We start from the raw sequence: 13,788 nt of genomic DNA, 5'->3' as shown, positions 1-13,788 counted from the left end.
TACGAGTAGATATATTATCTTAAAATATCGTCTAGAATATTATCTTCAAATACCGACCAGGGAATAACACTACTAATAGCCTTTTCATTATGTTTAGGGAGTGAGCTAGTACGAGTAGATACATTATCTCCAAATATTATCCAGAATATCGACCAGGGAATAAAAATACGAATAACCATTTAATTATGTTTAGGGAGTGAGCTAGTACGAGTAGATACATTATCTCCAAATATTATCTTCAAATATCGACCAGGGAATAACACTACTAATAACCTTTTCATTATGTTTAGGGAGTGAGCTAGTACGAGTAGATACATTATCTCCAAATATCATCTAGAATATTATCTTCAAATATCGACCAGGGAATAAAAATACTAATAGCCTTTTCATTACGTTTAGGGAGTGAGCTAGTACGAGTAGATATATTATCTGAATATGTCGTCTAGAATATTATCTTCAAATATCGACCAGGGAATAACACTACTAATAGCCTTTTCATTATGTTTAGGGAGTGAGCTAGGACGAGTAGATACATTATCTTCAAATATTATCCAGAATATCGACCAGGGAATAAAAATACTAATAGCCTTTTAATTATGTTTAGGGAGTGAGCTAGTACGAGGAGATATATTATCTTAAAATATCGTCTAGAATATTATCTTCAAATATCGACCAGGGAATAACACTGCTAACAACCTTTTAATTTTGTTTAGGGAGTGACCTAGTACGAGTAGATATATTATCTTAAAATATCGTCTAGAATATTATCTTCAAATACCGACCAGGGAATAACACTACTAATAGCCTTTTCATTATGTTTAGGAGTGAGCTAGTACGAGTAGATACATTATCTCCAAATATTATCCAGAATATCGACCAGGGAATAAAAATACGAATAACCATTTAATTATGTTTAGGGAGTGAGCTAGTACGAGTAGATACATTATCTCCAAATATTATCTTCAAATATCGACCAGGGAATAACACTACTAATAACCTTTTCATTATGTTTAGGGAGTGAGCTAGTACGAGTAGATACATTATCTCCAAATATTATCTTCAAATATCGACCAGGGAATAACACTACGAATAACCATTTAATTATGTTTAGGGAGTGAGCTAGTACGAGTAGATACATTATCTCCAAATATTATCTTCAAATATCGACCAGGGAATAACACTACTAATAACCTTTTCATTATGTTTAGGGAGTGAGCTAGTACGAGTAGATACATTATCTCCAAATATCATCTAGAATATTATCTTCAAATATCGACCAGGGAATAAAAATACTAATAGCCTTTTCATTACGTTTAGGGAGTGAGCTAGTACGAGTAGATATATTATCTGAATATGTCGTCTAGAATATTATCTTCAAATATCGACCAGGGAATAACACTACTAATAGCCTTTTCATTATGTTTAGGAGTGAGCTAGTACGAGTAGATTTATTATCTCAAAATATCGTCTAGAATATTATCTTCAAATATCGACCAGGGAATAACACTACTAATAGCCTTTTAATTATGTTTAGGGAGTGAGCTAGTACGAGTAGATACATTATCTCCAAATATCATCTAGAATATTATCTTCAAATATCGACCAGGGAATAACACTACTAATAGCCTTTTCATTATGTTCAGGGAGTGAGCTAGGACGAGTAGATATACTATTTCAAATTATTATCTTCAAATATCGACCAGGGAACAACACTACTACTGACCTTTTAATTATGTTTAGGAGTGAGCTAGTACGAGTAGATATATTATCTCCACAATTATCCAGAATATCGACCAGGGAATAACACTGCTAACAACCTTTTAATTATGTTTAGGGAGTGACCTAGTACGAGTAGATATATTATCTTAAAATATCGTCTAGAATATTATCTTCAAATACCGACCAGGGAATAACACTACTAATAACCTTTTAATTATGTTTAGGGAGTGAGCTAGTACGAGTAGATATATTATTTCAAATTATTATCTTCAAATATCGACCAGGGAACAACACTACTAATGACGTTTTAATTATGTTTAGGGAGTGAGCTAGTACGAGTAGATACATTATCTCCAAATATCATCTAGAATATTATCTTCAAATATCGACCAGGGAATAACACTACTAATAACCTTTTAATTATGTTTAGGAGTGAGCTAGTACGAGTAGATACATTATCTCCAAATATCATCTAGAATATTATCTTCAAATATCGACCAGGGAATAAAAATACTAATAGCCTTTTCATTACGTTTAGGGAGTGAGCTAGTACGAGTAGATATATTATCTGAATATTCTCTAGAATATTATCTTCAAATATCGACCAGGGAATAACACTACTAATAGCCTTTTCATTATGTTTAGGAGTGAGCTAGTACGAGTAGATTTATTATCTCAAAATATCGTCTAGAATATTATCTTCAAATATCGACCAGGGAATAACACTACTAATAGCCTTTTAATTATGTTTAGGGAGTGAGCTAGTACGAGTAGATACATTATCTCCAAATATCATCTAGAATATTATCTTCAAATATCGACCAGGGAATAACACTACTAATAGCCTTTTCATTATGTTCAGGGAGTGAGCTAGGACGAGTAGATATACTATTTCAAATTATTATCTTCAAATATCGACCAGGGAACAACACTACTACTGACCTTTTAATTATGTTTAGGGAGTGAGCTAGTACGAGTAGATATATTATCTCCACAATTATCTCAGAATATCGACCAGGGAATAACACTGCTAATAACCTTTTAATTATGTTTAGGGAGTGAGCTAGTACGAGTAGATATATTATCTTAAAATATCGTCTAGAATATTATCTTCAAATACCGACCAGGGAATAACACTACTAATAACCTTTTCATTATGTTTAGGGAGTGAGCTAGTACGAGTAGATATACTATTTCAAATTATTATCTTCAAATATCGACCAGGGAACAACACTACTAATGACGTTTTAATTATGTTTAGGGAGTGAGCTAGTACGAGTAGATACATTATCTCCAAATATCATCTAGAATATTATCTTCAAATATCGACCAGGGAACAACACTGCTAACAACCTTTTAATTATGTTTAGGGAGTGAGCTAGTACGAGTAGATATATTATCTTAAAATATCGTCTAGAATATTATCTTCAAATACCGACCAGGGAATAACACTACTAATAGCCTTTTCATTATGTTTAGGGAGTGAGCTAGTACGAGTAGATACATTATCTCAAATTATTATCTCAGAATATCGACCAGGGAATAAAAATACTAATAGCCTTTTAATTATGTTTAGGGAGTGAGCTAGTACGAGTAGATATATTATCTCCAAATATTATCTTCAAATATCGACCAGGGAATAACACTACTAATAGCCTTTTCATTATGTTTAGGGAGTGAGCTAGTACGAGTAGATACATTATCTTCAAATATTATCCAGAATATCGACCAGGGAATAAAAATACTAATAGCCTTTTCATTACGTTTAGGGAGTGAGCTAGTACGAGTAGATATATTATCTGAAATGTCGTCTAGAATATTATCTTCAAATATCGACCAGGGAATAACACTACTAATAGCCTTTTCATTATGTTTAGGGAGTGAGCTAGGACGAGTAGATACATTATCTTCAAATATTATCCAGAATATCGACCAGGGAATAAAAATACTAATAGCCTTTTAATTATGTTTAGGGAGTGAGCTAGTACGAGTAGATACATTATCTCAAATTATTATCCAGAATATCGACCAGGGAATAACACTACTAATAACCTTTTAATTATGTTTAGGGAGTGAGCTAGTACGAGTAGATACATTATCTCCAAATATTATCTTCAAATATCGACCAGGGAATAACACTACTAATAACCTTTTCATTATGTTTAGGGAGTGAGCTAGTACGAGTAGATACATTATCTCCAAATATCATCTTCAAATATCGACCAGGGAATGAAAATACTAATAGCCTTTTCATTACGTTTAGGGAGTGAGCTAGTACGAGTAGATATATTATCTGAATATGTCGTCTAGAATATTATCTTCAAATATCGACCAGGGAATAACACTACTAATAGCCTTTTAATTATGTTTAGGAGTGAGCTAGTACGAGTAGATACATTATCTCCAAATATCATCTAGAATATTATCTTCAAATATCGACCAGGGAATAACACTACTAATAGCCTTTTCATTATGTTCAGGGAGTGAGCTAGGACGAGTAGATATACTATTTCAAATTATTATCTTCAAATATCGACCAGGGAACAACACTACTACTGACCTTTTAATTATGTTTAGGGAGTGAGCTAGTACGAGTAGATATATTATCTCCACATATTATCCAGAATATCGACCAGGGAATAACACTACTAACAACCTTTTAATTATGTTTAGGGAGTGACCTAGTACGAGGAGATATATTATCTTAAAATATCGTCTAGAATATTATCTTCAAATATCGACCAGGGAATAACACTACTAACAACCTTTTAATTATGTTTAGGGAGTGAGCTAGTACGAGTAGATATATTATCTCCAAATATTATCTTCAAATATCGACCAGGGAATAAAAATACTAATAGCCTTTTCATTACGTTTAGGGAGTGAGCTAGTACGAGTAGATATATTATCTGAATATGTCGTCTAGAATATTATCTTCAAATATCGACCAGGGAATAACACTACTAATAGCCTTTTCATTATGTTTAGGAGTGAGCTAGGACGAGTAGATACATTATCTTCAAATATTATCCAGAATATCGACCAGGGAATAAAAATACTAATAGCCTTTTAATTATGTTTAGGGAGTGAGCTAGTACGAGGAGATATATTATCTTAAAATATCTCTAGAATATTATCTTCAAATATCGACCAGGGAATAACACTACTAACAACCTTTTAATTATGTTTAGGGAGTGAGCTAGTACGAGTAGATATATTATCTTAAAATATCGTCTAGAATATTATCTTCAAATACCGACCAGGGAATAACACTACTAATAGCCTTTTCATTATGTTTAGGGAGTGAGCTAGTACGAGTAGATACATTATCTCCAAATATTATCTTCAGAATATCGACCAGGGAATAAAAATACGAATAACCATTTAATTATGTTTAGGGAGTGAGCTAGTACGAGTAGATACATTATCTCCAAATATTATCTTCAAATATCGACCAGGGAATAACACTACTAATAACCTTTTCATTATGTTTAGGGAGTGAGCTAGTACGAGTAGATACATTATCTCCAAATATCATCTAGAATATTATCTTCAAATATCGACCAGGGAATAAAAATACTAATAGCCTTTTCATTACGTTTAGGGAGTGAGCTAGTACGAGTAGATATATTATCTGAATATGTCGTCTAGAATATTATCTTCAAATATCGACCAGGGAATAACACTACTAATAGCCTTTTCATTATGTTTAGGAGTGAGCTAGTACGAGTAGATATATCTATTTCAAATTATTATCTTCAAATATCGACCAGGGAACAACACTACTAATGACCTTTTAATTATGTTTAGGGAGTGAGCTAGTACGAGTAGATACATTATCTCCAAATATCATCTAGAATATTATCTTCAAATATCGACCAGGGAATAACACTACTAACAACCTTTTAATTATGTTTAGGGAGTGAGCTAGTACGAGTAGATATATTATCTTAAAATATCGTCTAGAATATTATCTTCAAATACCGACCAGGGAATAACACTACTAATAACCTTTTCATTATGTTTAGGGAGTGAGCTAGTACGAGTAGATACATTATCTCCAAATATTATCTTCAAATATCGACCAGGGAATAAAAATACTAATAGCCTTTTCATTATGTTTAGGGAGTGAGCTAGTACGAGTAGATACATTATCTCAAAATATTATCTTCAGAATATCGACCAGGGAATAAAAATACTAATAACCTTTTAATTATGTTTAGGGAGTGAGCTAGTACGAGTAGATACATTATCTCCAAATATTATCTCAGAATATCGACCAGGGAATAAAAATACTAATAACCTTTTAATTATGTTTAGGGAGTGAGCTAGTACGAGTAGATACATTATCTCCAAATATTATCTTCAAATATCGACCAGGGAATAAAAATACTAATAGCCTTTTCATTATGTTTAGGGAGTGAGCTAGTACGAGTAGATATATTATCTGAAAATGTCGTCTAGAATATTATCTTCAAATATCGACCAGGGAATAACACTACTAATAGCCTTTTCATTATGTTTAGGGAGTGAGCTAGGACGAGTAGATACATTATCTTCAAATATTATCCAGAATATCGACCAGGGAATAAAAATACTAATAGCCTTTTAATTATGTTTAGGGAGTGAGCTAGTACGAGGAGATATATTATCTTAAAATATCGTCTAGAATATTATCTTCAAATATCGACCAGGGAATAACACTGCTAACAACCTTTTAATTATGTTTAGGGAGTGACCTAGTACGAGTAGATATATTATCTTAAAATATCGTCTAGAATATTATCTTCAAATACCGACCAGGGAATAACACTACTAATAGCCTTTTCATTATGTTTAGGGAGTGAGCTAGTACGAGTAGATACATTATCTCAAAATATTATCCAGAATATCGACCAGGGAATAAAAATACGAATAACCTTTTAATTATGTTTAGGGAGTGAGCTAGTACGAGTAGATACATTATCTCCAAATATTATCTTCAAATATCGACCAGGGAATAACACTACTAATAACCTTTTCATTATGTTTAGGGAGTGAGCTAGTACGAGTAGATACATTATCTCCAAATATTATCTTCAAATATCGACCAGGGAATAACACTACTAATAACCTTTTCATTATGTTTAGGGAGTGAGCTAGTACGAGTAGATACATTATCTCCAAATATTATCTTCAAATATCGACCAGGGAATAACACTACGAATAACCATTTAATTATGTTTAGGGAGTGAGCTAGTACGAGTAGATACATTATCTCCAAATATTATCTTCAAATATCGACCAGGGAATAACACTACTAATAACCTTTTCATTATGTTTAGGGAGTGAGCTAGTACGAGTAGATACATTATCTCCAAATATCATCTAGAATATTATCTTCAAATATCGACCAGGGAATGAAAATACTAATAGCCTTTTCATTACGTTTAGGGAGTGAGCTAGTACGAGTAGATATATTATCTGAATATGTCGTCTAGAATATTATCTTCAAATATCGACCAGGGAATAACACTACTAATAGCCTTTTCATTATGTTTAGGGAGTGAGCTAGTACGAGTAGATTTATTATCTCAAAATATCGTCTAGAATATTATCTTCAAATATCGACCAGGGAATAACACTACTAATAGCCTTTTAATTATGTTTAGGGAGTGAGCTAGTACGAGTAGATACATTATCTCCAAATATCATCTAGAATATTATCTTCAAATATCGACCAGGGAATAACACTACTAATAGCCTTTTCATTATGTTCAGGGAGTGAGCTAGGACGAGTAGATATACTATTTCAAATTATTATCTTCAAATATCGACCAGGGAACAACACTACTACTGACCTTTTAATTATGTTTAGGGAGTGAGCTAGTACGAGTAGATATATTATCTCCACAATTATCCAGAATATCGACCAGGGAATAACACTGCTAACAACCTTTTAATTATGTTTAGGGAGTGACCTAGTACGAGTAGATATATTATCTTAAAATATCGTCTAGAATATTATCTTCAAATACCGACCAGGGAATAACACTACTAATAACCTTTTAATTATGTTTAGGGAGTGAGCTAGTACGAGTAGATATACTATTTCAAATTATTATCTTCAAATATCGACCAGGGAACAACACTACTAATGACGTTTTAATTATGTTTAGGGAGTGAGCTAGTACGAGTAGATACATTATCTCCAAATATCATCTAGAATATTATCTTCAAATATCGACCAGGGAACAACACTGCTAACAACCTTTTAATTATGTTTAGGGAGTGAGCTAGTACGAGTAGATATATTATCTTAAAATATCGTCTAGAATATTATCTTCAAATACCGACCAGGGAATAACACTACTAATAGCCTTTTCATTATGTTTAGGGAGTGAGCTAGTACGAGTTGATACATTATCTCAAATTATTATCCAGAATATCGACCAGGGAATAAAAATACTAATAGCCTTTTCATTACGTTTAAGGAGTGAGCTAGTACGAGTAGATATATTATCTGAATATGTCGTCTAGAATATTATCTTCAAATATCGACCAGGGAACAACACTACTAATGACCTTTTAATTATGTTCAGGGAGTGAGCTAGTACGAGTAGATATATTATCTTAAAATATCGTCTAGAATATTATCTTCAAATACCGACCAGGGAATAACACTACTAATAGCCTTTTAATTATGTTTAGGGAGTGAGCTAGTACGAGTAGACATATTATCTTAAAATATCGTCTAGAATATTATCTTCAAATACCGACCAGGGAATAACACTACTAATAGCCTTTTAATTATGTTTAGGGAGTGAGCTAGTACGAGTAGATACATTATCTCCAAATATTATCTTCAAATATCGACCAGGGAACAACACTACTAATGACCTTTTAATTATGTTTAGGGAGTGAGCTAGTACGAGTAGATACATTATCTCCACAATTATCCAGAATATCGACCAGGGAATAACACTGCTAACAACCTTTTCATTATGTTTAGGGAGTGAGCTAGTACGAGTAGATACATTATCTTCAAATATCGTCTAGAATATTATCTTCAAATATCGACCAGGGAATAACACTACTAATAGCCTTTTAATTATGTTTAGGGAGTGAGCTAGTTGTTACGCGGTGCCGACTGGTCACTGTGAGTTAGAACGTCCTGGGCCGATACTTGCCTGCTATCCTAACTTCCAATCCCAAGACCTGGTCTCTCAATCGTACCGTTGCTTCGCAAAGCCTTACTGCGGGTTGGATCCTGTTGAGTGTCTTGCAAGACGTGCCAGAGGTGCGCGCCAAGTAGGTCAATCACTAAGTGTTACCACTGAGTGAATCCCCTACCTGTAGGTTGGGTTTGTCTTAGAGTTGAACCGTGGAGTGCAAAGTGCTTCAAGGTAGTAACCAAGTAACAATGTGCAATTGATCGCGAAGAACTAAATACATGATGCTGAATGAGTGTCCTTATATATCCAGTCCCTCCGATCCCTGGCTATGACAGATCATAGCCTCAGCTATGCTCGGTTCAGACCCCTGGGTATGATCCGATCAGATAACGTGATATGCTCATCATATCCTGGGGTATGATGAGTCACGTGACTGTTGGTTCTTCCCATAACGTTGTGTTTGTGCCTTGCAACGTTACCCAATCCCAATCCTTGCTGACTGATCCAAGTTGATTGGTTCTCAGTGTTCCTTCTCCCCGCATTAGCGCTGTTGCGTGAGAGATTCGTAACATCATCCCCTCCTTCCGTAGTTCTTTGTCCTCAAAGATTCGTTAAATAGTGCGCCCGTCCCCTAGGTGTGTTTTCGTTGTTTTTTCTCCCCCATGTTGTTGTCCCTTTGTGGTGGTGCTGACCGTGTCTTCAAAGGCGTCCATCAAAAAGAATCGCCTGTGTCATCGCATCGAAGAGGAGGGTTATCGTGTTGTTTCCCCCTGCGATCGTTGCGTCCGTCTTCATAAATCTTGTGTCAAATCCGGATCGTCCGATCGTTGTAGCGAGTGTGTTCGTGCTGGTAATTCGAAGTGCGTGATGTCGAAACCAACCTATTCGGATGCCGAATGGCGGCGGTTGGTGAAAATGCAGGAAGAGATTGCCGAGGCACGCCGTCAAGCCTTGATTGCGAGTCAAGAGGCCATGGCCAAGGTCATGCGTCTTGAGCGCCATGAGGCCCTTCTTCGGAGCCGTGCCGGTGATTTTATTGCTCGTGATTATAAGGAAATTGCTGAGCTGGAAGAGCTCGAGCGTCGCGAAAAGGAAGAGTTCGAGCGCCTCGAGCGAGAGCGCCTGGAGTCTGAGAAGAAGATTTGCGAAGCAGAGAGCGCCCGTGCCGCGACCGGTGTTTCTCGATCTGCTGGGGCAGCTAATGCCCAAGTGTTGGCGGCAACGTCAGAGGATCCTACTCTGACGCAGTTGTTGAATGACCCTTCGTTTTCTTGGGTCGACCTGGACGCTTCTTTGTTGCTTGATGGTGTTGGGGGTTCCCCTTCGCCTCTTGGTGGTACTGTCGAACCAGCTGGTGGCAGCCCCCCAGGTTCTCGATAGGTTCCCATGTATTTTCCGAGGTATCGTATCCTCTCCATTTCACCAGGTAGTGAGGCTTTCCGCTGATCTTGTTTGCAGCCAGAATCGCTTCTACTTCATATTCGTTTTCCGTTTCTTCTTCAATTTCAACATTGGTAGCGATTTCGGCGTTCTTAGGTGCTTTCTCCAGTAATGAAACATGGAATGTTGCATGGATGCGTCGCATGCTTTCTGGTAGCTTTAGTCGATAATTGAGTGGTCCTGTTTTTTCTTCAATTTCGAATGGTCCCAATTTCAGATGATCGAGTTTCGCGCTGGGTCGTCTGGTGCGAATGTTGCGTCGCAAAAGGTAAACTTTCTCCCCCTTTTTGAAAGTCTGGCGCCTCCTGGCGCGACTGATCGTAGTAGTTTTTCATGCGCAGATTGAGAAACTCGATGTCCCTTGTCAGTTGCAAATGCAGTTGCTTAAGCCCAGTCGCTAGTAGTCTCGACGATTCTGCGAGTGGCTGTTTTCCGATAGTTTTCCCGATAATAGTGGGATTAAACCCATAGTTAGCGAAGAATGGTGTTTCTCTGGTGGTAGCGTGCATGGCGTTGTTGTACGCCAACTGCGCCATTGGTAACAATCCTGCCCAGTCATCCTGTTGGTAATTGACGTAGTGTCGTAGGTATTGTTCTAGAGTTTGGTTGACTCTTTCGGTTTGTCCGTTAGTTTGCGGGTGGTACGCGGTAGAGAGTCTATGCTCAATGCCGAGTTGATCCGCCAATGACTGCCACGTATTCGATGTGAACAGTTTGTCTCTGTCCGAGGTAATCTTGCTCGGTGTTCCATGGTTGGCAAACACATGTTTGAGTAGTAGGTTGGCCATCTGTCGTGCATCGATGGTTTCCGTTGTCGGTATCATGTGTGCGTACTTAGTCAGTCGATCGACGACTACCATTATCATGTCATTTCCTTCTGAGACAGGTAACTTCGTTATGAAGTCCATTGTGATCCATTCCCATGGTTGTTGTGGTACTTCGGCCAATTCCATCTCTCCGTATGGTGCGTGTCGTGACGTCTTGTTTCGTTGACACGAGTCACATTGCTGAATGTACTTCCGGACTTTTCTGTATAGTGCCGGAATGTAGTAATTCCGCGTGATCTTTTCGATGGTTTTTTCGATACCAGGGTGTCCCTGTGTTGGTTCGTCGTGATGTAGCTGTATAATCTGTGTTTGGAGGTTTCTGGGAACGTACACTAGTCCATGAATGTAGACTAAGCCGTCATTCGTCAGGGCTGTGTTGTTGCTTAGAACCTTTTGTAGTGATTCGTCGGCCCGTGTGCCGTCTCGAATCCTTTCGATCCATTCGTCGTTCTGGACCTCGCTAGTCGCTGCGAGCGTCTGGTGATTGTAGACGATGTTTCCTTCGTTATCTTTTGCCAAGATTGCTGGTGCTGCCTCCTTGGTACCTAGTTCATAGTCGGGTCGTCGACTAAGCGCGTCCGCGACCGTGTTTTCGGTCCCTTTACAGTGCACGATCTTGAAGTCGTATTGGGCTAAGGTCTCCGCCCATCTGGCTTGTCGCCTTGTAAGTTTCTTCGTAGTCGTAAAGTACGTGAGATTGTGGTGATCTGTCCGAACGATCACTGTGTGCTTGGCCCCTTCCAAGTAGGCTCTCCACGTCTGAAATGCTGACACTATGGCTAGCAGTTCCTTGTCGTGTACGTCGTAGTTGATTTCCGCGGGTATCATCTTGCGAGACCAGAAAGCGACAGGTCTGAGCTTGCCGTCTTGTCCTGGTTGCATGAGCTGTGCTCCAAGCGCGAAATCAGATGCGTCGGTTTCCATGATGATTGGTGCATCGTAGTTGAATATGGCTAGGATCGCTTCTCCTGCCTTTTTGTCATACATTCCCTTGAGTGCGGTGAATGATTTTTCTGCTTCTTCGTCCCACTGGAACGGTATCCCCTTTTTGGTGAATCGGTATAGTCCTGCCGCATACTTTGAGTACTGCGGTATCAATTTTCGATAGTAATTCGCAAGTCCAAGAAAACTCTGTACGTCCTTGACGCATGTTGGCGTTGGCCATTCGAGTATGCTCTTGACTTTATCTTGTTCCATCCCCAGTCCGTCAGGGCTAATGGTGTATCCGAGGAAACTTGTCTGTTGGACATGAAACTCGCATTTCTTGAGTTTGAGCGTCACCTTTGCTTCCCTGAGTCGTTGTAGTACTTTTCTGTTGTGCTCGATGTGTTCTTCCTCGGTTTTGGAGAACACTAGGATATCGTCGAGGTATGCGATCACGAACTTGTCGAGGTATCCTTGTAGAACATGGAAGATGAACCGTTGAAATGATGCGGGTGCGTTGGTAAGACCAAACGGCATAACCTTGTACTCGTAGTGCCCGTATTTGGTTCTGAACGCCGTCTTCCATTCATCTCCTTCCTTGATTCGGAGTCGATTGTACGCGTTGGTAATATCGTACTTGCTGAAATATTTCGCTCCTTGAATGATGTCTTGGATTTCGTTGATCAACGGCAATGGGTGCCGGTCCTTGATCGTAATGTCGTTGAGCTGTCGGTAGTCAACGCACATTCTGAGTTCCCCTCCTTTCTTCGGTACAAACAGGATTGGATATCCTGCTGAAGATTTCGAGTGTTGAATGTTCCCCTTCTTAAGGTTATCCTTGATGTATTCTTCCAGTGTCGCTGACTCTTTCTGCGATAGTGGGTAGATCGGCATGAACTTTGGTTCCTCGCCGTCCTTGATCTTTATCTCATGGTCGAACGGACCATGCTCTGGTAGCTCATCCCTTGGTGGCGTGAATACGTCTTGGAATTTCGTATATTCCGCTGGTATTTTGTGTTCTTCTTCTGGCGCTTCCGTGGCGCATAGAGCTGTTGCTGCGTCGTGAACGAGGACATATTCCTCTAGTTCCTGGTCGGTCATGTTGCTTCCTTGCTCAACCGTCGCGATGTCTCGTGCATCGATCGTGTTTCTGTTGGGCCTGCCTCCTGGCCGAAAACTCCTCTTAAGTTCGCCTTCGTGAGGGTTCTCATGAGCACCTGCCACCCCATGGCTAAGTGTCGTCAGCGTGTTTTGTTTCCTTCCGGTCCATTTCTCGCTCGTGACTCGACAGTTGCACCTGAAGAGTAGGTCATTGGTTTGCCAGTTGATATCGGGGTTGTGCTTCCTTAACCAAGGAACGCCCAAAACGATATCGTACTGTCCTAGTGGGGTCACGTCGAAGTTGATGATTTCGAAGTGGTCTCCAATAACCATTGGTAGAGGTCCGCTTTCGTGGGTAATCCCTGGTCCAAGACTTTCTCCGTTAAGTCCGATAATTGGCACGACCTGGGGTTTTTCTTGTCCTTTGATCTGATAGCGGTTCTTGTACCTGGGATCCATGAAGTTACCAGCTGCTCCCGAGTCGATCATCACTGTAGTTGATCTGAGCATGATGTTGGCCGTAATTCTCATGTGTCGTCCCCATGCTGTCGCTGCGAGTTGCCGCTGTTCGTCGCGTAGTTTTCTTTTTCCAAACCAGACTCCTGCGTATTCTGGTTTCCAGT

The 13,788-nt window shown here is 38.5% G+C and overlaps 1 protein-coding gene across 1 annotated transcript; it reads left to right on the top strand.

Moving 5' to 3' along the window:
* Positions 1 to 9,740: 9,740 nt before the first annotated feature.
* On the top strand, positions 9,741 to 10,075 carry N7539_008839 (uncharacterized protein; the record flags this gene model as incomplete). The annotated part of the gene is made up of 2 exons (XM_056938434.1): positions 9,741 to 10,000; positions 10,027 to 10,075. 2 exons carry the CDS (start codon positions 9,741 to 9,743, stop codon positions 10,073 to 10,075), a joined length of 309 nt encoding a protein of 102 aa, XP_056786442.1.
* Positions 10,076 to 13,788: the final 3,713 nt, after the last annotated feature.

The sequence above is a fragment of the Penicillium diatomitis genome, assembly GCF_028827545.1.
Source record: "Penicillium diatomitis strain IBT 30728 chromosome Unknown utg000014l_segment0_segment0, whole genome shotgun sequence".
Lineage (NCBI taxonomy): Eukaryota > Fungi > Ascomycota > Eurotiomycetes > Eurotiales > Aspergillaceae > Penicillium > Penicillium diatomitis.
This window is presented reverse-complemented; position numbering and strand designations above follow the sequence as displayed.